Raw genomic sequence first — 19,993 nt, forward strand, 5'->3', positions numbered from 1 at the left:
GTAAAGGAAGGACAAGAAGGAACTCGGTTGGTACACCATGCATTTTTTGAGATTGCAATAAATATAAAGGTTGGAGGCTTTGCCGTCACGCCTGACGACACTAGCTCAAGAGTTCATCAGGCTGTTGCTGGCTAGTCTTTTCATCCAGCCATCTACTCTCCTTGGTCTGCAGTACGTCAAGTGACTTGTAAGCGGCGAAGATTCCGACTCAGCGTCTAGCTTGCTCACCTGCGGGTTGTAGTAGTAAAACCACTGCGCCGACGCATCCCATAACAAAACCTCGTGCGTAGCAGGGTGAACTGTCTCGAGCATCAGCAGCACAGGTTAGCAAGAAACTCTCAATGATCTAAGACTACAAACGCACTCAGATCGGCAGGTGGTAGCCACTGCATTTCTTGAGGTTGTGAATGATTAAAGTAGTAAACCATTTGAGTCTCGCAGTCCATCTGCAGCCCCCAGTACGCTACGCCAGTTCTCTTGTCCGTTGTAGCGAAGGTGTCCTCACCTTCCACTGCCACAGCATCATAAAACCATTCTCCATCCAACACAAACGCGTCCGTGTTGAGCAGTGCCTCCACTGTCTTGGAAGTCCTAGTTGACGTCTCAGGATGGTCTTGCTGATCCTTGCCATGGGAGGTTGGAGACTCTGTCAAGTGGTCATAGTTATTGCCTCCCCCTGAATGAGGATTGGAAGCAGAGCCCTGATCTGCAGGTTGAGATGACGAGAGCGCCATATAATACTCGATGGGAATCGCGACCGTTCAAGATCTGAAGTGGCTACCGTTTCCCAGCTTGAACACGCCAAAATGGCAGTTTTAGCTTAAGCTGCGTAGCTTATCATCGGAATGAATGGAACTGCCGTCGGTATCCAATTGCAAATGTTTTCAAAATCCGAAGCACACTACACAGCAATAAATTCATAGAAACAACCGACCGCTTCTGTTTATTAGCTCGAATCCTCGAGGGGGGGAAAAAATACAAAATACATTCATTTCAAGCCCTCGAGCTCTGCCTGGTCGGCACGTAGCGGAGCGTCGGCGCCTAAAACGAAAAAAGACGACGACTCGTTCTCGGGGGAGCCCGCGCGAACGGTGGCTGTCGTCAACTTCCCCCGTCCGCCATCCCCGACGGTGGGCTCTTCCCCTCTTCAGATGCTGTTCGTCGCTAGCTCCTCCTTTGCATTATGCAAAATTTCCACAAGTTCTTTCGCAGTTGGTCGGCTCATAGGTGCGTACGAGAGGCACTGCGCGACCATCCGTCGCACGCTTGCCGGTGCTGCGAGGAATTCTTGCCGGTTTTCGTGAGGTACCAGCGGATCCTGGCGCCGCACACGCTTGACTAGCTCCACATCTGACATTGTGTTGCCCAGTGCCTCGACCAGCGACTGATACGGTGACACACGCGTGAAAATCTCGCTAACCAACACTCCAAACGCGTAAATGTTGTTTTTCCGCGCGTCCATGGGCGATGACCGAGTGATAATCTCTGGTGGCAGCCACGCAACCTCGCCCATGCCATAGGAATACGTGGTTGCCGTGCTTGGGCCTCCTAGTTTGGCTGAACTTGGTACACACTCGAACAGACTGAGCTTGCAGTTCATGGCCTTGTTGACGAGTACCTTCCGGCTCGATAGCTGCTTGGCACACAGATTTTGCTCCGTTTCGTGCAGATAGGCAAGTGCCAATGCGACGTCACAGCACATCTGTAACTTGGTTGCGATATCCAGATTCACATCAGTGTTCGCCAGCACTGTCTTCAAGTTTCCCTTGTCCATGAACTCGGTCACTACAGCGAAATCTGTACCGGCCAGCCAAGTGACGCCCACTAAACTCGTGATGTTCGGGTGCGAAATAGTCGCAAATGTTCGCGCCTGGGCCATCAACGCCTTCGTCACGTACGAGTCCGTCACCTCGGACTCGACACGCTTCACCATCACCTTGTTGCCGTTATACTCGCCCATCCACAGCCGACCTGTACCCTGAGACTTGACGAGTGCTATGTCACTCTGTGGCAAACGGAAGTTACGCAAGAATTCATCGTTCGAGATGAAAGATCCTTTATCCGCAGAAGCGTCACCCTTACTCATCAGCGTCGCTGTAGCTTCGTTGTTGTTAGCATTCGCGTTGGCGGCCTTGCGCTTGAAATACATTCGCAGAATGAAGATAGCCAAAATCACGACAATGACGACGACAACCACGATGATCGCAACGAGAGCTCCAGTAGAAATTCCGCCACTGCTATCGCCTGCGCTCACGTCATCTACAGAGCCTGAGCTGCTGGAATCATTTTTGGCAGCATTTGTGGTGCTGTTGATCTCCGAATAGGTATTATTAGTCATATCTGTATTCGGTGAAGCGCACGACACGGTCATGCCGTCAGGTTGGTAGATAGTCTCATTGCATAACCGATGATACTGTTTTGCCCATTCATGTGACGAGAGAGTGTCCGCATTTTTTTCCAAAGTGTTGAATTGATCATCAGAGATTGTCTCGTTGACCTCCGATAAATCCACAATACTACAAAGCGTAACACAACACGTCTAGTTAGAAAATATTTGTAAGGAAAGAATAACTGGCAGGCGATGACGTACATGTTCGTAGCTGTTGTCCACTGGCGTTCGTATAGGAACATTGGGAACATCGCAACGGACGTGTTTTCCAATTCACTGCGTAGCAAAAGAAAGGTTGTCAGTAACATTGCTCTATCTCTCAAACAAAGGGAGGCTCAGCTCACATTCGCTGTAGCTTGTCAGTGCTACCTTGCAGCGAGAGATCCGTGAGGTTCGAGTCAATAAAATGGCTATATAGCATTCAGCACAGCGGATTAGTTAACACGACTGTTCCATCCCCAGTACTCTCCGTCGAGTTGAAAGCAGCCCATACATGCTCAAGATGGAACTTGGCAAATTCAGTTGAACAATTTCTGCCTCAAACTCCACGCCTTGAAAGGTCCTAAAATCTCGCACAAGAGCAGCGTCAGCGTGTCGCTCGTCGCATAGTATCGCATCATAAACTCACAGATACTCCAGAGAGGGAAATTTCTCGAAATCCAACGTCTCGTTGTTGACCAGCTTAGTGGGCTCGTTCAGGGCCTTGAAGTTTCTACAAAAGTTGAGTTAGTAAGATTCCGATGCAGCTTTTGCATTCAAGGGTGACCTACAGTGATGTTACTGAAAGGCTATTAAATGCCTCTAAAGACAGGTTTAGCTTGACCACCCCCACGTTGACCTGAAAAGAGCCTCCGCCAATATTTTCATCGACAGAACCGTTGTTCAAACACTCATAACTCGCGAAGGTGTCATTCAGTGTGAGCTCTATTGCTTGCTTTTGCCCTGAGCACTTCACGTTGATTTCCCCGTCGGCAGCCGCGTCTCGGACCGCCACGGAGGCCATCACTGCCGCCGCACCCAGGAAGCTCCAGCGGCCTGCGAAGCGCATTGGTGCCTGGGGCGTCGGAATGTAAATGGCGGCGCCTGCTCCGACTGACTCTCGCAACGCGCAGAAAATGAACCCAAGGAGTTACCCATAGTGAAATAAAGTGATTTGTCCCCTAGCCCTAGGACGTGGGGTAAGACAAATTTTTAAACGCTCTTGACCGAGTCAAATTTGTGATAATGGTGGCGATGTACCCTCTGCGGTGGAGACGATCGTCTCTAAGGCAGCGGCGATGACAGCTCTAGCTCTGTCCTGCTGCTGCGGAAGGTTAAAAGAACGACAAGGCGAATCGCTTGTTGCATATCTTGTTGCAAGTGAAACCATTCCAACGCTCCCTAAAAACGACCGTTGTGTACTGACTGGACCCATTGGGTCTCTTAGCTATATCAGTCATACATGTACTTCAAAGGAAAAGGGTACATGTACAATCGGGTACAAGTCCCCACGCCGTCCCCATTCGGGGACTAATCTGAGTGATTCACTGGCGCCAAATTGGAACAATGGCTTCATCGCCTGCGCTTCTCCATCTTAGCTAGTGCATGTAGTGACTCCGTTGTCTCCGCAGCGGAGACTTTGCATCGCATTACTTGACAAATTTGTAAGAAGCAAATCCCCATAAAAAAAAATCCATCCTCTTCAATCCTCGCCAAAACCGATACGTCACTGATTATCGATTTCCTAACGCTTTCCTCAGCAATGGCGTCGACGGTGCGTAGCTTCGTGCCTGCGACTCTGGCTGTGGCGTTCTGAACTGTTCGGCTTTTTGTCTGGTGTTGTAGAGTGGCAGTGAGGAGGCTTCCGAGGAGCAATGGGACGACATGGCCATCGTGCGGGTACGCTCTATTAGTCGAAGTTAACGCGTCTCCTGCGTTGTCTCATGCATCTGTGCGCTGGTGTGATTGTTATTCGTTGGATGCAGGCGTTTGAGGAGGCATTGACAGACCAGCGTGCGCGGAACACTACATCTGTCAAGCCAAGTGGCAGGTGGGGCGGCGTCTGCAGCTGAAGGACTCTAGATATGGTATTGGACTCACGTTGCTCTCTCTGCTCATAGGAAGCATAAAGCGGTGACACGCTCGAACGGCAAGAAGGCTGCAAGAAGCGTGTCTATCGAGGAAGACGAGGAGCAACTCGGACATGGCCATCCAGCGAGGTCTGCAGCAGCGGATATAGGAATGTACGGACAGCCGAACGCCGCAGATTTCGCAGGAAATGCAGCTGGATTCAATCCGTTCGCCTATCAACCGCAACAGCATCCACAGCAAAAACAGCAGACGTCGAGCGACGTGTACCAGGCTGCGTACGCTCAAGCATACGCCCAGCTTCAAGCTCAGTTCCAGGCTACGTATCCTGCTGCAGCACCTCAGCAGCCGTATGGACAAGGCGCACAGATACCTGCATTTCCGGCGCAGTCGTCGTACTATCCACCACCGCCGCCGATTTCATCAATGCCGACGCCATTCCCGGGTTTGCACGGTGCTTCAGCTCCATTCTCAGGGACGACACCCAGCACTACAGGGTCAGACGACGGCTTGGCGGACGTTCTCATGGCATGGTATCAGTCAGGATACTACACCGGCCGCTTCCAAGCCATGCAAGAGATGAAGATTCGCGGTCGCCGATAAAAAAAATAGTTTGTTAGAAGTCCCGTCGTAGCAGCAATTGGAGCAGCTCGTCACAGTTTTAGAGCGGTGCACAATGACCGGAGCGAAAAGAAACGGCAGGTTGATTCGATCTTTGATGCATACTCAACGCTCTCACTAATACAAAGCTCCGTCGCTGCATCGCTTATCAGTAGGTCCTCAGCTGCTATGCTCACTGGCGCTTCTTGATCGCGGCGTACTTGGCAGTTTTGGAGCTTTCTTGCAGAAACTTTACCAACCAGTAGCACTGCACAGAGATGGCATCAGTTAGCAGCGTGACTCAGCATTGATGCAGAGAGTAATTGAGCTACACACCAGCGCCAGCATGTGGAGCCCCACGAGGCCGCCCACAAACGCATTCATACCGAAGCCCAGCTCCGAGCCGAGCAACATGATGCCATCGGTCACCGCCATGATTTGATCGCGAACTCGATCCACCTATTTAGTCTTGAGACTCCAGAATTGTAAGCATTGTTTTTGCGCACCTTACAAATTTCCAGTGAAAAACCAACTTCAACGAGAGTGATTTTCATTCTGCAAGATGCCGCGCTCCAACCGTGCAGATGGTCACGACGCGGAGGCAACAGGTGCGTTGCAGCCCGCTTTTAACCTCTCTGGCTGTGTACACGCCCCACCTAACCATGCTAGAATCCTCTGCCGTCGTAGTAAGCACCAAACTCCGCGCTCAAACGAGCAAAATCGTTGACTGCGTGGCGAAGTATTTTGAAGAACTGGAGGCAGACGTCAGTATGACTCGACAAAGGAGCAAACGAGAAAAACGGCAGCGATCCACGGAGAATCTGGGGTTTAACGGCGTAGTAGCACAACATGGCGGCAAAGGGTATCCTGGACATGCGGAGAAGGAAAATTGCCGGGGAGACATTCACCCAAGACGTGATAATGCTCAGTATGCCGAAGACTCTGTGGTGGGAGGTTGCAGTGGACGCGTGGGGACCCCTAAAGGTGGCAGTTTGCTGGAGTCTAAGAGCTGTAGTACTCAAGCGGTAAAAAAAGATGCGCTCGCTTGCCACGACTGTGTGGGTAGCATTACGGACGACATGGATGATGACGATGAACACCACAGCGAGCAATACTGGCATTTAACTACATTGGACCTCCCTGAAACCCCTTCTACAATCTTTACAGTCGGGTACGCTGGCATCAAACAAAGTAGCGATAAACATCTTCGAGAACTCATCGAGACACTACAAGCAAAAGAAGAGGATATACCCAACTGGAACGCGGCCGTGCCGGGTTTGTGGTCTTATTGGGAAACGCGCAGGATTAAGCGCGACGAAATGACTCTTGGCGACTTTGACCAGGTGATGAAGACTCAAAAACCGCTACGTCCATTGTCTACACCGCGGCGAATGCAGTGCGATTGGTGTGAGACGCTCAGATCGAGTGAGAATTTTCTTTACGACGAGTCGAGTATGCTTCTTAGGAAGATAGACAGAGCGAATGTCCAGATGCTGCTGCTCAAGAAGGACATTGTCGTGCCGAACGTGTTTGAGGCTGATTGGGGGAGATCTTTGCTCGAGATGCGTCCTCCTCGGTCTTCAGTAGAGCTTCAGCAATTATTACTCCCTTTTGAGCTGGTGCGATGCGATGATGCAAGAATTATCGATGCTCCATCCGAGATTGTATCACTTGCGGACAGCTACTTGCGCAGCCTTCGACGTCCAGATATCTCGCTGACTCGGGCAGCAATGAATATCCGCAGCGTATGGAATACCGCGATCGTAACGAACAGACTCGCAACACTGGTTGCAGAGGAACGACCATCAGCGGTGCCACAACCAACAGAACCTGAACCGCCGTTCAGCTCAGCACCCCGCAATTCGCAGCTCGATAGAATGGTACCTGAAAGAGCAGGAGTATCAGAGCCCATTTCGAATTATCCGGTACCAGAATCACGATCGGATTTACTGAATACGAAGATTCGCAATGATGGTCGAAGAATTGCTAAACAAACCAACCAGCCGTTAACAGTTGCTGCAAAACTAAAAGTTATTGCTGAGGACAATCCGCCGAGCACCGACTATTTTTTGAGCGATGGATTTTTGCAGTGCACCTGGAGTGAGCCACCGACAGAGGTCGAAGTGGGCGACGTCGTTGTAAGAGAGGAAGCGAACACGTGTGATTCCAATGAGGACTTAAAGCGCGACCAGCTTCTTCAACAACTTTCTCGACCAGCGTTGTGGGGTCTTATGCGGAAGAAGTTGCTTCAGGTGGATCAAACTTCTTTTCAACATGCTCTGAACCGCGTCAGTTTGGAGGCTTTAGAAGCGATCATCTTGCAGCAATTTCAGAAGGTGAAAAGCATGTCCCTAAATCCTTCAGCATTTTCCAGTTTCGAGATAGTCGAGGTGTGCACCGGTCTTCGCCAAGCTGCTTGGCTACATACGTTGCGGTAGGAGTGTATCTTCCAGTGTTGCTGCTGCTAAAACGACTAACTTGTTGGCGTTTTTGGGGCAGCATTGTGTCGATCACTCAGGCTCGAAATGGAGATGTGCTGTCTGCAGATCTAGTTAAAATTCTTTCCAGTGCCAAGTACAAGCACGTACTGGGCTCTTCCAATCGGAAAGATCTTCTCACGTACCTGCAAATAATCGGTGGAAATGCGGTGCCTTCGGAATCAATAGCTCAGGTTGAAGCCAATGCTTCTACATCCAAGGAAGATTCAACACTTCAGCCTGCATCGAAAAGACGAAAAGTTTTACAAGCAGAGAAGGAGAGTGTACCTGTCCGTGTTTTGTGCTCGGTCGAATTTCTGGAGCAGGTGGATGCATGTAGAATGTACTGCTTACTGTTTGCACAATGTATATACTAACAGTAGTCTGTATCCAGGATGACCTTCTCGATGAACTTTGCACTGAACAGCAGATTTTTTTCGCTGATCGAGATCTTCCACCACCAATTGATATCCTCGTGGACGAGAGGAACTGCATTTGTGTTGTGAACGAAGTTACGTTCCAAGGTGAGCACTCTGATGAATTTGACATAAAGAACAACCATTCTGAGCATATTCTTGTGTAAGCAGCTGAAGCCAACACACGAAATTTCATTTTGAGTTTGGCTCGCTTGCAAATCCAGTTGAAAAAATGTTGGCTTGTTATCGGTAAGAAGCTTAAGTTTATCAATTTCGCAGTGCGTCTACTTATACTTTCGTTCAGCCCTGAGAACCTCTCCTTCAGCCGAAACAGAAGACATTATGCATGCGTTTCTTGCAGCTCTGGTGCAATTTCGGATTGAAGTTCAAGTTCTTACCAGGTACAATTATTGTTTTATACTCCCCCCAACACTGTTCAGGTTTTGATTATATCTACTACGCTGACAGCTTTTCGTGCGAGGAAACTGGTCGCCTTGTGCGTGCCGTCGTGGATGAATGCGCCGACGTCGCACTGAATGATCACCGTATCCTGCCTCGCTTGTGGTTCGAACGCCCATTCCTACTGGAAGAAGTGTCACAATTCGAACGCTTTCTCGTGTCGACGAATATCGTTAACCACTACGCGGCACAGTCACTGTTGCATAAGATCTCCATGAACGATCTTTTCTCCAAAAGGTACGCGCTTGCAATAAACTGTGGAGTAGTTGCATTTGAGCTTAACCAACGATCATATTTGTAGTTTGGATGAGTTAAAGCTTCTCGTCCAGAATGCGGTGACGGACGAACAGCTCGATCTGCTTTGGCGGTATGGTTTGTATTTTTTCTGTACCCACTCAAGCTTTCGCTCAACCTTGTTGCTGCGGTTTCAGGCTTGTGCAGCAAGATCATGGGCTCAATGGACGCATGCAATAGCATGTCAGGCAACAAGCTCTGATGCTTAGACCGATTACAGAGGAATCCACGCTCAAACTGGTTTCTTTTCAAATCCAGGAGTCTTTCGTTGAAGTGGTGTCACGCCACTTCACCACTGGTGCGTACATGTACTACAGTACTTCAACTGACTTCCAAAATCAAGTGTTACCTGTGACAAGGACTCCTTGCCAAGTTAGCTATTCGGACATTAATCTCCAACCGAGCCTTAGTTCGTCAGCAAAATGGATAACGGGCCGAGAGGATAAGGGATGTGATGGCAGGGCAAACCCATTTGACAATTTGCAGTATATGCAACTGATTTCCGATTATCCAGCAGTGAACGTAGGCTGAGAATCGGCATTGATATCGCCCGAATGCTACTAGCGATCATCGCTCTCACCATGACAACGGTGTATGCAAACACTAACGTGACGATAACCAACGACGAGGACACAACGGCGACAATCCAAGAACACGAAGTACAGGTTACGCCCTCTGACGGAAGCACTACCTCCTGGGAAATAGCGGATCCTACTTCCAACAGTGATCACCCTGGACGCATAACGATCGCGTGTTCAAGTGATGGCATTCTCACAATTGCAAACTCATCCGACAACGGATATGTCCAGAATTTGTGCGTTTACGATTCACCGCCAAATTTCCCGTAATGAACTAACGTGTTTATTTTACCACATCTTCGTATCCTACAGGTGAATTCAGTACGGCCAAGCGGAAGAGCTGTATAACGCAACAGCTGCCACAACTGGATCTCCTCGAGTTAATTTTTTGGAAATAGCGGACGATACACTGACTGGGTTGAAGAACCTGTCGTTATTGTAAGTTTTCTGTTAAGTGTTAGTCGAAATTGTGATGCAATTTACCAATGAGATCGTCTTGCAGATCATTGCTCGGAATTAACTTCAGTACTCCGGACGTGGCATTCGTGCTACCGGACACGATGTAAGGTGTGCTGGCATACAAACTGAAACGAAGCTATGCTTATCATGTTTGCGTATGTATCGTAGTGAGATCTCTGCCACTACTGCCGAAGATTTTCGTTCACTGCGTCAGACATCTCTACATTGCAAGAAATGCACGCACAATAAGATGATATCCTAGATCAAAGCACATGCACTAATTGATGCTCGTGACTTACTAGCGTGCTGCTCAACAACGCCGTTGCGACGTTACCGAAGTTTTTCTATGAACAGCAGTATCCGCAAGGAGCGGTCAACCTGAAAGTTATTTTATTTAAGTTAAAGTCTGGTTTCTCACGAATGCGACCATAACGTAGGTCACTGCAATGGAGGTTGCCAATCTCGATGGAGCTTCCAGTCGTGTACTTCGAAAACTTGAGAGCGAATCTCGACAAATGTACGGGATGGAAAAAAATACGTATCGTTGCAAGATTCGTGCTCCAACAACACCAACGATTCCTATCCACTAATTGCCCATGTATGCAACAATGGAGAAGCTCTTCCGGCGGATTCTGGTTCGTTGCAGGTGGATGAAGCGTCTAGACCCAACACTGCAGGTGAACACAGCATTGGCTTATTCACTGTGATGGTTGCCATAACGGTGGTGATGACTGCTTTCATCGTAGTCTAATGTGTGAGGCTGCCAGATATGACAAGGAAAGGTTCGAGATTCAAATATGAAGGCCCCAGTCTTATCTACAGCCTTACCGGCTTCCATACACAATACTACGCACGGTCTTGAGCATGACATCACCCCAGGCCATAATACCCGTCGCAAGTTCTTGCAGTACGTCCTCGGAGAGCGAGAAGTGAGGTCGGTAAATCTTTAAGAACGCCGCACGGCGCATGGTCACAACTAGCTCACCTTTATCCTCTTTGCCGACGGTGAAAACAGCAGTAGCTGACACATCCTTCCGAACGCGCTCAGCCGAGTTGTACGGATAGAGTTCGTCCTGGTCGATGGAGTCGAGCACGACCATCCCGCATTGCCCATCTGGATCCATCTTCGGGAACAAAAGCGAGCTCGTTTCCATTGTGACATTGTCGAGAACAGTCGACAGTACCCGAGCGTTGTATACACTACCGTCAATTGTCTCGTAGTCGTCCCTGACCGTGATGTGCCCCAGTCGCTCGGTGATACTGATCTCCATGTTCGTGAGGTAGTACACGGCTGCATCATAGACTTGCTGGAGAGACTTGACGCCGGGGAATTGCACCGTCTCGAAGCGTACCCCGCAGAAATCTCCTTGCGCCGTCTCGAAGCGCTCGTCGGAATACTGAGCCTTAGCTGGGTCGACGTAGTGTCTAGGATCCATGGCGAAGTCGTACGCGTTGCGTAGCTTTTCCTCTCGAATAGAGACGAGTTTGGCTCGGCGTTGGTCCCAGTTTTTTGGGAGGCAAATGCGAGTGTAGAGTGGATGAGATTGTTGAGCTCCCTGCAAAACATGTTGATGTTACTTTTGAGTTTTTGTCGTTGGGAAGCGAGAATGTACCAAACATCGACTCATAGCGGACTGCGCCTTGGCAATTTGAAGGTGCTTCTCCCGGCCACTGTGGCTCAGCTGTGCGATCTCTAATTCAGCTTGTTTTAAGCGTGGATCTCCATCTGGACCATGTCCAGACCGATATTTCAGCACTGCGACTTCCGACTCGAGTCCGTGGAGCTCTTCGCGAAGTCGTTTAGCTTCCTCCTGTCAGTGAGAACATTTTACAGGGTCAACAAGAGAGCATTGTTGCACACGTCAACTGTGACTTTACCCGTCGCGCTGCGTAGGTGCATCTGCGTCGCTTGGGTTTCGCTTCGTCCAGAAACTCGGTTTGCTCCGCTGGGTCGTGTGCGTCATGTAAGAGCCGTTCAAAACTGACCTGACAGCTTAACTCCATTTTCTTTCGCGAGTAGTGGGACTTGATTCGTGTCGTTTGCTGATAAGTCGGCAAATTCTGAAATGATCTCACTTCACGTGACCTCATCAATATCTTGAGCAACACACCGGTACGTGATTACTTGTTTCAAGTGTTGGTGTAGTTTACTTTGGGATTCCCAGTTGTTTTTCGTGTCATGGTCAACTGCGAAAGCCTTTCCAAGTTGACGCGCATCCTACCAATAGGATCGATTCTCAGTATTGCAAACGAGCGGGCTATATAGAAATCCTTTCGTCTTCTTGAGGAAGTAGCTCAACCATACGTGCAAACAGAAAAGACTGTTTCGTCATGATGACACCACACTTATTAACTGGAAGAACAACTGCATTATTACGTGGTGGAAGGCGTGACATATTTTTATAGCATTCATTCGGAAAAATACAAGTTTTCATGTATGATGGTATTGTATTCCATCTAAGATCTAAAAGTTTTTTCTCAGTTGCAGAAGGAAGCTTATGAGTGGGAAGCTACGGAGTGCACGGACCTTAGCAACCCCCATATACAATACTCCGGATTGACTTGACCATGACATCACCCCACGCCATAATGTTTGTTGCCATCTCTTGCTGGATATCCTCCCGGATATCGAATTGGGGTCTGTGAATCTTCAAGAAAGCCGAACCTCTCATTGTCACGATGAATTCGTCTTCGCCTCCGTTCTCCGATGGTTTATTCCTTGCAGTAAATACAGCAGTAGCAGACACATCTTTTCGCACCCGTTTGGCGGGATTGTACGGATAGAGTTCGTCCTCATCGATAGAATCGAGGACTACGATGCCGTACTTCCCTTCGGGGTCCATCTTCGGGAACAAAAGCGAGCTCGTTTCCATTGTGACGTTGCTGTGGACGGTCGACAACACCCGAGCGTTGTACACACTACCGTCAATAGTCTCGTAGTCGTCTCTGACTGTAATGTGTCCCAGTCGCTCCGTGATGCTGATCTCCATGTTCGTGAGGTAGTATAAGGCCGCATCATAGACTTGCTGGAGAGACTTGACGCCAGGGAACTGCACGGTCTCAAAGCGTATACCGCAGAAATCTCCTTCTGGTGACTCAAAGAGCTCGTCCGAGTAGGTTGTCTTGTCGATGTCAACGTAGCGGTTCGGATCCATGACAGAATCGTACGCGTAGCGTAGTTTAGCCTCTCGGATCGAAATGAGTTTCGCACGGCGTTGATGCCATTCCTTTGGCAGGCAAATATGAGTGTAGAGTGGGTGTGAATGCTGAGACCTCTGTATCAACGAGCACGAGCGTTAGATAGATGGACAATCTGCATTGCAAAGCTACTGCTGTACCACACTTACTGGGCACTGGCTCACGACAGATTGCAACTTAGCAACTTGAAGATGTTGGGCACGAATGTTTTTACTCATTTTTTCGTTTTCTTCTTGAGGCTGCTTCATATGAACGTCCAGTCCGGACTCTTCGGCTGATCGAAGCTTTAGTACAGCCACTTGCGACGCACCTCCTCGCGAAGTTCATGGGCTTTCTCCTGTCCATTTAAATAAATAAATAACGTCAGACAATCCCCAACGCCGATACATCGGTCCGTAGTATAGCAAATTGTACCCGTCGAGCGGCGTACGTGCACTTGCGGCGTTTGGATTTCTTCTGGTCAGGCGCTTTGGGCTGCTTTACTGTTTCATACATTTGTTGCTGGCCTTGTTCGAGGCTGGTCTGAGAGATGATCGCCGTGTTCGGCATTCCCTCTAGCTTCCGTCTCCTGTCTATTTAGGAGACCAATTGTATAGTGATCTCGTCACTCCACGAATTTAATACCTAAACGGCGCCGTTAATATGGATAACCGCTCCAATAGCAACACCGAATGATTGCAAGTACTCACCAGCGATTGAGTTTACGTACAAATGATTGGATCTTATCCCACCTGGGATGGTCAACAAAGATGGATGCTTCATGTTGACGCGCAAACAACCAAGTCTAGCTGCCACACACTATTACGTTGGTCACGGTGATGCAGCATCCGCTAAAACGCACTTTTGACTTTGCTGGCAAAACGATCAAGTGGAGCCAAACTGTCAAACCATCAAAGGCGCTGGAAAATGACCCCTTGATGCTGCCTCAAGAAAAAATTATGAAGCTCACGGGCTTGAGCAACCCCCGTTTACAATACTACTGATTGACTTGAGCATGACATCTTCCCACGATATAATGTTCGTCGCTATCTCTTGCTGTATATCCTCCCGGATAGCGATAGCAAATTGAGGTCGGTGAAGTTTTAAGATACCCGAGGCTCTCATTGTCACAATGAGTTCGCCTTCACCTCCGTTCTCCGATGGTTTCTTCCGTGGCGTAAATGCAGCAGTACCAGTCGCATCCTTCCACCCGTTTGGCGGAATTGCACGGATAGAGTTCGTCCTGGTCGACAAAATCGACGACTACGGTTCCATATTTCCTCCATCTCTGGAAACGACAGAGAGCTCGTCTCAAAAAAATAAAAAAAAATTGTGCCAGTGTCGTGAACTGTCGACAATACCCGTGCCTTGTACACTCCGTCAATAGTCTCCTAGTCGTCCCGCACCGTGACGTGACCCAATCGCTCCGCTATATCGTCAAAAAAAAAAAAAAAACGACCGCATCTTAGACTTGCGGGAGTGATGTAACTTTGGGAAATTGCACAATCTCGAAGCATATGCCGCAGAAACCTTACAATTCAAAAAGTTTGTCGAAGTACGTTGTCTTGCCGATGTTAAAGTAGCGCTTCGGGTCCATGACGAAATTGTACCTGTTTGCGTAGCTTTTCCTCTCAAATCGAAATTAGTTTTGCGCGGCGTCGATGCCATTCCTTTGGAAGGCAATGTAAGTGAAGTGGGTGTAGCAACGAGCATGAGAGTTAGACGGGCGATTTACAGAATAATGTTCCTCAATACAAAACCTACTGGACATTTGCTCATGACAAACTGCATCTTTGCAAGCTAGAGCTGTTGGAAATCACTCAGTTTTTCATTTCTTCTTGAGTTTGTTTCAGATTGGCCTCCACTTCGGAGTCTTCGGCTAAAAGTTCATGGGCTTTCTCCTGCATATTCGAAAATAAAAAAGTCAAGTGTTTGGCAAGGCCGAATTCGACGATAACTCACACATCACGTACCCGTCGAGTGGTGTACGTGAAATTGCGGCGCTTGGGCTTCTTTTGGTCAGGTGCTTTTGCCTGCTCTACTGGTTCGTGAACTTGTTGGCTTGTTCGAGGCTGGTCTGAAAGATGATCGCCATGTTGACGCCTCTACCTGCTTATCTTCAGTCTGTCTGGAGACAAGTTGTAAAGTGATCTCGTCGCTTCGTGGATGCAGTATGAAGTATGCCAGCAATACTACTGTACTACCTACCACGTGATTAATTACGAGTGATTAGAGTTTACAGTTACGTGAAAATGATGTGATCTTACCTTTGTGAGGCGAACTAAGGTTAAGCTAAGATTCTTAACCCATATGCTTATCCAGAGGTTGGTCAACATCGACCAAACCTAGCACGGTAGCCACATAGTAAGGTCACCATGGCAAAACATTCACTCAAACATTCTCTGGGTTTGCGTGTTACCCACGGAACTCATTTTTATGATATTAGGCGAATGCTAGCTGTCTTCAGCCGACAGAGCTCCCATCGATGCCTTTGATGAATGGGTCCCTCTAGTCCTTGAAAAAAATGCGCGCACCATTGAGAGACCAGTCGAGCAGGTCGAATTCGCGGCGGTTCAGTTCAATGCGCTTGGCCGTGAGTTGCAGGGTATGCACCTCTTCTTCGTCATCAATGAGCTCCGCAGTCGTCTCTTTCTGCTTCTTGGCCGCCTGCTCACGCTTGCGAGCCTCACGCTCCGCTTGTTTTTCGTTGTAAGCTTCCTCCTCAGCCTTATACTTTCGCACCACCTCTTCGAACCAATGCAGTGCATCAAATTGCTGCAATAGAACTCACAACAGTCAGTACAACGAATGAAACCACTACACATACAAAAGCAGACAGAAACCCACCTCTCCTTGGTCGAGAATGGCGAGAATGTAGGCAACTCCGATCGCGAAGCCATCGTCCGAGAAATACGATTCGCGACGCCGAGTGTTCTTGTACATGAGGTCCTTGGCTTGCACCGTTGTCTCGACGTAGTTGATGGTAAGTGCCGGGATAATCGTGTAGAAGTTGATCAAGTGCTTCTGTTCGTCACTCGCAGTAACGTCCTGGAAAACCTTGACCAGCACCTTGAAGTAGTCGTTGTTCTCCGAGAAGTTCTTGGCCAGCGTCGAGATGACAGAGTCCAGATTACGAGCCGCCACAACTGTCTCGCGTGACAACTTGGCGCCTGCAATCTCGTCTTGAATCACCTCGCCGGTCTCTTCGTTCTTCTCTTCGGCGACACCGTCTCCAGCATACGCTTCAAACTTAAAGTGTGTGTGGTTCAGATCCGGCACGAACTTAATGGCGTTACTGCAGTAGTTCATACCGGCAGAGCGCACCATCCGCACGTATCCCAGAGCATTGCCGATTTCAGTGATTAGCATACGGAACTGGTCCAAAAACGTTTTACCCGAGTCCGACACGCCCAGTTTGCGGATATCCTTGTTGAACTGGAAAGCGCGGTCGAACGGGTATTTGTTGTCCACTTCCTTGTCGTCGCGGTGTTTCTTGTACCACCGCTTCTCACGCTGCAGATAACTCTTAATGTACTCGTCAAAGAGGAACTGCGAGAAGATGTCGAATTTCTTGGTCAAGAACTGGTACGTGAAGTTCACCGTCGTGTTCATGATACCCATGCCGTGTGTGCGGATGGAGCTTGCGATGGAGTGGATGTTGATGGAGTTCAAGTGTCGCGAGCCCTTGTCACTACGTCGTTCCAGGAAGAACTGCTGGTTCAAGTTGTAGTTGTATCGAGCGACAAAGATCTGAATATTACGCATGATCTGGAGGATATCTAGACCCTGATCCAGTGATCCCATGGGAAGATGGTTATCCGCAAGACTCAAGCCATACTTGTCGTTCGCCAAGTTGCGCATCTCACCGTACGTTTTCCAGTCGTGAAGCGCCACAGTAGTCAAGTTGTAGAACGTGCTCTCCAGGTAATGAGTAACATGTTGGCGTAGGTCAAGTGTCTTTCCATGAAGGCGGATCGGACGCAGGTCTAGATAGTAATGGAGCACTTTGAAGTCGGCGCTCTTCGGGTTGGGGGCGTCCAAGTGGTCCAAATGCACCGAGTGGACATGCAAGCGAAGATCGTTCTCCACGTCCTTGCACAAATTCTCCACAATCTCCTCTTCTAAGACGGATTCAATGAATTCTGCGTATGCGTTCACATACAACTCATTGTCTGTCTCGTGCTGCGCTCCACGGAGCAACTTGATCGCGTCCAAGAAGCCACCAACGACGTACTGGATGCGGTTAGCTTGTTCCGGTTGGTTGTACAGATCCGACAGGAAAGGGTGTAGCAATTCGCGACTCCAATAGAAGAACGAGCAGTCACATGCGGCTCGAATCTTGCGCTGGAAATCACTCAGAAGACGCAACTTCCAGATGAGCTTCACAGGCTCGTCAGCGTCCTTGAGACCCATTGGGACCGTCGTATCCATATCGCTGCCCTTCTCGCTAGCAGCACTGCCGTTGTCTGGCGAAATCATTGCGATCTGAGCTGCGAGATCTAGGACAGTGATCCGCGTGTACGAGAACGATTCGCCTGAGTTGAGAATGTCTTCCAGCACGGTCACAGCAGCCAGGACATCGAGTTTGGTATCATCGAACTTCTTGCTGGCTTCCAGATGAGCCTTGAGTGGACGGAAGAACGAGAACAGCGAGTGAGCTACTTGACGCAGCAAGTGTGACGATGATTCCGCTAGAATGGGGTTCTTCCGAGCAAACATGAATTCGACGGCTTTCAGGATCTCAATGCACGTGTAAAGTGGCCTCACAACTCGCTTTGGCATCGGAATTTGAAGCGACAGATGCAAGTTCACCAGAGTGTGCATCATGGTCTGCACTCTTTTGGCTAGAATCAGACCCTTGAGGATCAGATTGCCACGAATGCTCAGCGTCCGAGACGCATCGCCCATTCCACGCGTTGTCGGCTGGAAAAACGACTCCATGCGGACAAGCCATGCACTCAACTCCAATTTGGCGGTAGTTACATCAGCGGGGAAGGCGTCGTCCAGTGAGTGTAAGTACTCACGACGGAACTGCACGATGTCGGTGGGTTGGAGTTTCTTTGAGGTCATAGGCGAGTACTTCAGCAGGAAATCTGGCATGTACCACATGATCTTGCCACAAATGGTCACACACGGAGCCTTCGTCTGCATCTCCCACAATCGCTTGTACAGCACAGGATCGGCAGGTACATTTGACGGCTGAAGGCGTCGAAGAAGCACGTACAGCCCCGTTGTACCGACCAGATCATTACGCTCGAACGTCTCCGTAGCTGACGTAATTGCACCCTCGGCAATGCTCAAACGAGCGCTGATGCAGTGCACGAATTCTTCAAGGAACACACGGTTCGTGCGAATATCAATACGTGACTCTCCTCCACTGCTGCTCGCGCGTCGACCGCCTCGCTCACTGTCACTTCCCTCAGGATCCTCATCGTCATCGGCGACATCACCGCCGGAAAATATCTCAAAGTCCTGCTCAATGCAACTCTGGAACACTTGAGCGCTCATGATCGTCTGGTCCAGACTGACTAGAAGGCGTTCGAACTGTTTCACCTTCTCAACTGTGACGTTGTAGCGGGGTGGATCCGAGCGCACATACTGCATCATACGCTTGTATTTGTCCCATGACGTGATGATATTCGGGTTGTCAATGACGATGGCATCGATCGTTATCATGACTTCAAGTAGACTGGCCAATGCGTCGAACACGGGGTGGAGGTGCACGAGCTTGAATGTAGATTTCCACAATTTCTGGAAACTCTGGTACAAACTCGCGAGCTGGTGGATCATGTTGATGGTGATAGCGTTGCATCGATCCACAAAGTTGGAGATATCCTGAAAGAACGCCAGCATTCGTCCGATGTGGACTTCATCTTCTCCAGCTTTCACTTCGCCTTCCTCTCCATGACACGCTTGACCGAACATGATCAGCGCCGGGTAGAAATTATCTTCCACCGTCACTTTGAGCTCCGAGATTTCATCACACAACACGGAAAACACCGTAAGAACTTTGTTGAACAGTTCGTTGTCCGTCTTGATGAGGTCCTGCACATCCACGCGCTCCGCCGGGTGTAGGTACAGCTGGATTGGATCCGCCTACAGTTTCCGACAATTCATCAGATCTGCTCGTGCAAAACGACAAAACATCACCATAAAGTCGTACCCAATATCCCCAAACTTCCGACATTGCAGCCGTGATAGCGTCCTCAATCTCCTTCAACTTGGTCTAAGAAACATCAACAAAACATACGCATTTCGTCAATAACTGTAGTACACACTCCAACCCTCAATTTTCCCTCTCACCGTGTGGTCATTGATGATCGCCAAGCCTCTCTGCAGCTCCTCTCGGATCGGCTGCTCCTGTGCATCGAACTCCGAGAAGGGGCTGCCAAACTGCTCGTCCGCCAGATTCCAGTTCTCCGTGATGGTGGACAGAGCGTTGCTGTCTTTGCGTTTCTTGCCTTTGGTCACGCCAAAGTTGGACACGAACGAGGATTGCCTGGACCTGGTTCCGCTCATACTGGAGCGACTGCTAGTGCGTGACAACCTCGAGGCTCTCGAGTCCGAGCGCTGACGGTTGTGGCTGGAAGAGGCTCGTCCCCCGAGTCCCGTGAGTCTCAAGTCCCTGGCAGACATGTCCGAAGCGCGAGAATCAGCGCGCCCCATGTCGAAGCGCGTCGAGTCCGCCCATGAAGCCTTTGAGTCGAATCTGGGGCGCTGATGATTGCGCTGCGATGGGGACGAGAGCACACTGGACTCGTCCGAGAGGCTGCTGCCGATGCTGCTACGCGATTTGACGTCGTCCTCGACATCCTTGCCGCTCTTCTTCTTCTTGGAAGACTCGCTCATGGCGACGGTACGGTGAAGGTGAACGAACGCGAGCCCCAGTGCGATCAACCCTTCAACTGAACTCTGAACGTCATAAAGCACTTTTTATGGAAAAAAGCTCTTGCCTTGACTTGTGGCCCACCTTAATAAAAATAAATCAAAAGTGGGCCGAAACCAATGCGCACTTTTTTTCTTTACTTTTTTCAAAAAAAAACTTCTGTTGATGTATGTGGTCCACACCGACGCATG

The 19,993-nt window shown here is 49.4% G+C and overlaps 8 protein-coding genes across 19 annotated transcripts; 2 read left to right on the plus strand and 6 right to left on the minus strand.

Annotated features, from left to right (window-relative positions):
- Nucleotides 1-105: 105 nt before the first annotated feature.
- Nucleotides 106-734, minus strand: PPTG_11218 (hypothetical protein; the record flags this gene model as incomplete). The annotated part of the gene is made up of 2 exons (XM_008907517.1): nucleotides 106-299; nucleotides 365-734. 2 exons carry the CDS (start codon nucleotides 732-734, stop codon nucleotides 106-108), a joined length of 564 nt encoding a protein of 187 aa, XP_008905765.1.
- Nucleotides 735-1,147: 413 nt separating this feature from the next.
- Nucleotides 1,148-3,437, minus strand: PPTG_11219 (TKL protein kinase; the record flags this gene model as incomplete). Its single annotated transcript, XM_008907518.1, has 6 exons — nucleotides 1,148-2,516; nucleotides 2,591-2,665; nucleotides 2,734-2,799; nucleotides 2,883-2,951; nucleotides 3,018-3,101; nucleotides 3,160-3,437. 6 exons carry the CDS (start codon nucleotides 3,435-3,437, stop codon nucleotides 1,148-1,150), a joined length of 1,941 nt encoding a protein of 646 aa, XP_008905766.1.
- A 186-nt stretch (nucleotides 3,438-3,623) lies between these two features.
- PPTG_11220 (hypothetical protein) lies at nucleotides 3,624-5,273 on the plus strand. 8 transcript variants are annotated; one of them, XM_008907519.1, is made up of 4 exons: nucleotides 3,624-4,142; nucleotides 4,214-4,267; nucleotides 4,354-4,418; nucleotides 4,489-5,273. In XM_008907519.1, the coding sequence occupies exons 1-4, from the start codon at nucleotides 4,131-4,133 to the stop codon at nucleotides 5,057-5,059; spliced, it is 702 nt and encodes a 233-aa protein (XP_008905767.1). In that variant the 5' UTR covers nucleotides 3,624-4,130; the 3' UTR covers nucleotides 5,060-5,273. The 8 variants fall into 8 exon arrangements, with proteins under 8 accessions (XP_008905767.1, XP_008905770.1, XP_008905772.1 ...); XM_008907526.1 differs by having other exon boundaries at nucleotides 3,770-4,142; nucleotides 4,493-5,243; XM_008907522.1 differs by having other exon boundaries at nucleotides 3,624-4,267.
- On the minus strand, nucleotides 4,980-5,574 carry PPTG_11221 (hypothetical protein). The gene is made up of 2 exons (XM_008907527.1): nucleotides 5,393-5,574; nucleotides 4,980-5,324 (listed from the first exon to the last, which is right to left on the minus strand). The coding sequence occupies exons 1-2, from the start codon at nucleotides 5,489-5,491 to the stop codon at nucleotides 5,250-5,252; spliced, it is 174 nt and encodes a 57-aa protein (XP_008905775.1). The 5' UTR covers nucleotides 5,492-5,574; the 3' UTR covers nucleotides 4,980-5,249.
- On the plus strand, nucleotides 5,437-11,299 carry PPTG_11222. 2 transcript variants are annotated; one of them, XM_008907528.1, is made up of 16 exons: nucleotides 5,577-5,664; nucleotides 5,744-7,490; nucleotides 7,556-7,859; nucleotides 7,928-8,057; nucleotides 8,121-8,198; nucleotides 8,254-8,350; nucleotides 8,418-8,645; nucleotides 8,710-8,775; nucleotides 8,840-9,516; nucleotides 9,593-9,718; nucleotides 9,783-9,842; nucleotides 9,908-9,975; nucleotides 10,042-10,256; nucleotides 10,357-10,416; nucleotides 10,486-10,673; nucleotides 10,758-11,299. In XM_008907528.1, the coding sequence occupies exons 1-9, from the start codon at nucleotides 5,619-5,621 to the stop codon at nucleotides 8,880-8,882; spliced, it is 2,739 nt and encodes a 912-aa protein (XP_008905776.1). In that variant the 5' UTR covers nucleotides 5,577-5,618; the 3' UTR covers nucleotides 8,883-9,516; nucleotides 9,593-9,718; nucleotides 9,783-9,842; nucleotides 9,908-9,975; nucleotides 10,042-10,256; nucleotides 10,357-10,416; nucleotides 10,486-10,673; nucleotides 10,758-11,299. The 2 variants fall into 2 exon arrangements, with proteins under 2 accessions (XP_008905777.1, XP_008905776.1); XM_008907529.1 differs by lacking the exons at nucleotides 10,042-10,256; nucleotides 10,357-10,416; nucleotides 10,486-10,673; nucleotides 10,758-11,299 and having other exon boundaries at nucleotides 5,437-5,664; nucleotides 8,840-9,842; nucleotides 9,908-10,041.
- PPTG_11223 (hypothetical protein) lies at nucleotides 10,083-11,850 on the minus strand. Its single transcript, XM_008907530.1, has 3 exons — nucleotides 11,618-11,850; nucleotides 11,353-11,550; nucleotides 10,083-11,295 (listed from the first exon to the last, which is right to left on the minus strand). Exons 1-3 carry the CDS (start codon nucleotides 11,828-11,830, stop codon nucleotides 10,564-10,566), a joined length of 1,143 nt encoding a protein of 380 aa, XP_008905778.1. The 5' UTR covers nucleotides 11,831-11,850; the 3' UTR covers nucleotides 10,083-10,563.
- A 355-nt stretch (nucleotides 11,851-12,205) lies between these two features.
- On the minus strand, nucleotides 12,206-13,486 carry PPTG_11224 (hypothetical protein; the record flags this gene model as incomplete). Its single annotated transcript, XM_008907531.1, has 4 exons — nucleotides 12,206-13,014; nucleotides 13,087-13,221; nucleotides 13,248-13,274; nucleotides 13,352-13,486. The coding sequence occupies 4 exons, from the start codon at nucleotides 13,484-13,486 to the stop codon at nucleotides 12,268-12,270; spliced, it is 1,044 nt and encodes a 347-aa protein (XP_008905779.1). The 3' UTR covers nucleotides 12,206-12,267.
- A 1,804-nt stretch (nucleotides 13,487-15,290) lies between these two features.
- On the minus strand, nucleotides 15,291-19,822 carry PPTG_11225 (hypothetical protein). 4 transcript variants are annotated; one of them, XM_008907532.1, is made up of 4 exons: nucleotides 19,220-19,822; nucleotides 19,080-19,142; nucleotides 15,764-19,012; nucleotides 15,291-15,691 (listed from the first exon to the last, which is right to left on the minus strand). In XM_008907532.1, the coding sequence occupies exons 1-4, from the start codon at nucleotides 19,763-19,765 to the stop codon at nucleotides 15,425-15,427; spliced, it is 4,125 nt and encodes a 1,374-aa protein (XP_008905780.1). In that variant the 5' UTR covers nucleotides 19,766-19,822; the 3' UTR covers nucleotides 15,291-15,424. The 4 variants fall into 4 exon arrangements, with proteins under 4 accessions (XP_008905780.1, XP_008905783.1, XP_008905781.1 ...); XM_008907535.1 differs by having other exon boundaries at nucleotides 15,764-19,142; XM_008907533.1 differs by having other exon boundaries at nucleotides 19,080-19,822.
- Between the last annotated feature and the right edge of the window lie 171 nt (nucleotides 19,823-19,993).

This window comes from Phytophthora parasitica (genome assembly GCF_000247585.1).
Source record: "Phytophthora parasitica INRA-310 unplaced genomic scaffold supercont2.26, whole genome shotgun sequence".
Classification (NCBI taxonomy): Eukaryota; Oomycota; class Peronosporomycetes; order Peronosporales; family Peronosporaceae; genus Phytophthora; species Phytophthora nicotianae.

Bases quoted from the DNA above. Each gene is read 5' to 3' on its own strand.
- PPTG_11223 (XM_008907530.1), bottom strand. From the start codon at position 11,830: ATGAGGTCACGTGAAGTGAGATCATTTCAGAATTTGCCGACTTATCAG. The intron at 11,551-11,617 runs GTAAAGTCACAG...TCTCACTGACAG, and splicing joins GCACCTACGCAGCGCGACGG to GAGGAAGCTAAACGACTTCG. The intron at 11,296-11,352 runs GTACATTCTCGC...CATGTTTTGCAG, and splicing joins CCGCTATGAGTCGATGTTTG to GGAGCTCAACAATCTCATCC.
- PPTG_11225 (XM_008907532.1), bottom strand. From the start codon at position 19,765: ATGAGCGAGTCTTCCAAGAAGAAGAAGAGCGGCAAGGATGTCGAGGAC. The intron at 19,013-19,079 runs GTACGACTTTAT...CGGAAACTGTAG, and splicing joins CGGAAGTTTGGGGATATTGG to GCGGATCCAATCCAGCTGTA. The intron at 15,692-15,763 runs GTGGGTTTCTGT...GTTCTATTGCAG, and splicing joins CCATTCTCGACCAAGGAGAG to CAATTTGATGCACTGCATTG.
- PPTG_11222 (XM_008907529.1), top strand. From the start codon at position 5,619: ATGCCGCGCTCCAACCGTGCAGATGGTCACGACGCGGAGGCAACAG. The intron at 7,860-7,927 runs GTGGATGCATGT...GTCTGTATCCAG, and splicing joins CGGTCGAATTTCTGGAGCAG to GATGACCTTCTCGATGAACT. The intron at 8,646-8,709 runs GTACGCGCTTGC...TCATATTTGTAG, and splicing joins AACGATCTTTTCTCCAAAAG to TTTGGATGAGTTAAAGCTTC.
- PPTG_11221 (XM_008907527.1), bottom strand. From the start codon at position 5,491: ATGGCGGTGACCGATGGCATCATGTTGCTCGGCTCGGAGCTGGGCTTC. The intron at 5,325-5,392 runs GTGTGTAGCTCA...ATCTCTGTGCAG, and splicing joins GGCTCCACATGCTGGCGCTG to TGCTACTGGTTGGTAAAGTT.
- PPTG_11220 (XM_008907519.1), top strand. The intron at 4,268-4,353 runs GTACGCTCTATT...CGTTGGATGCAG, and splicing joins ACGACATGGCCATCGTGCGG to GCGTTTGAGGAGGCATTGAC. The intron at 4,419-4,488 runs GTGGGGCGGCGT...CTCTGCTCATAG, and splicing joins TCTGTCAAGCCAAGTGGCAG to GAAGCATAAAGCGGTGACAC.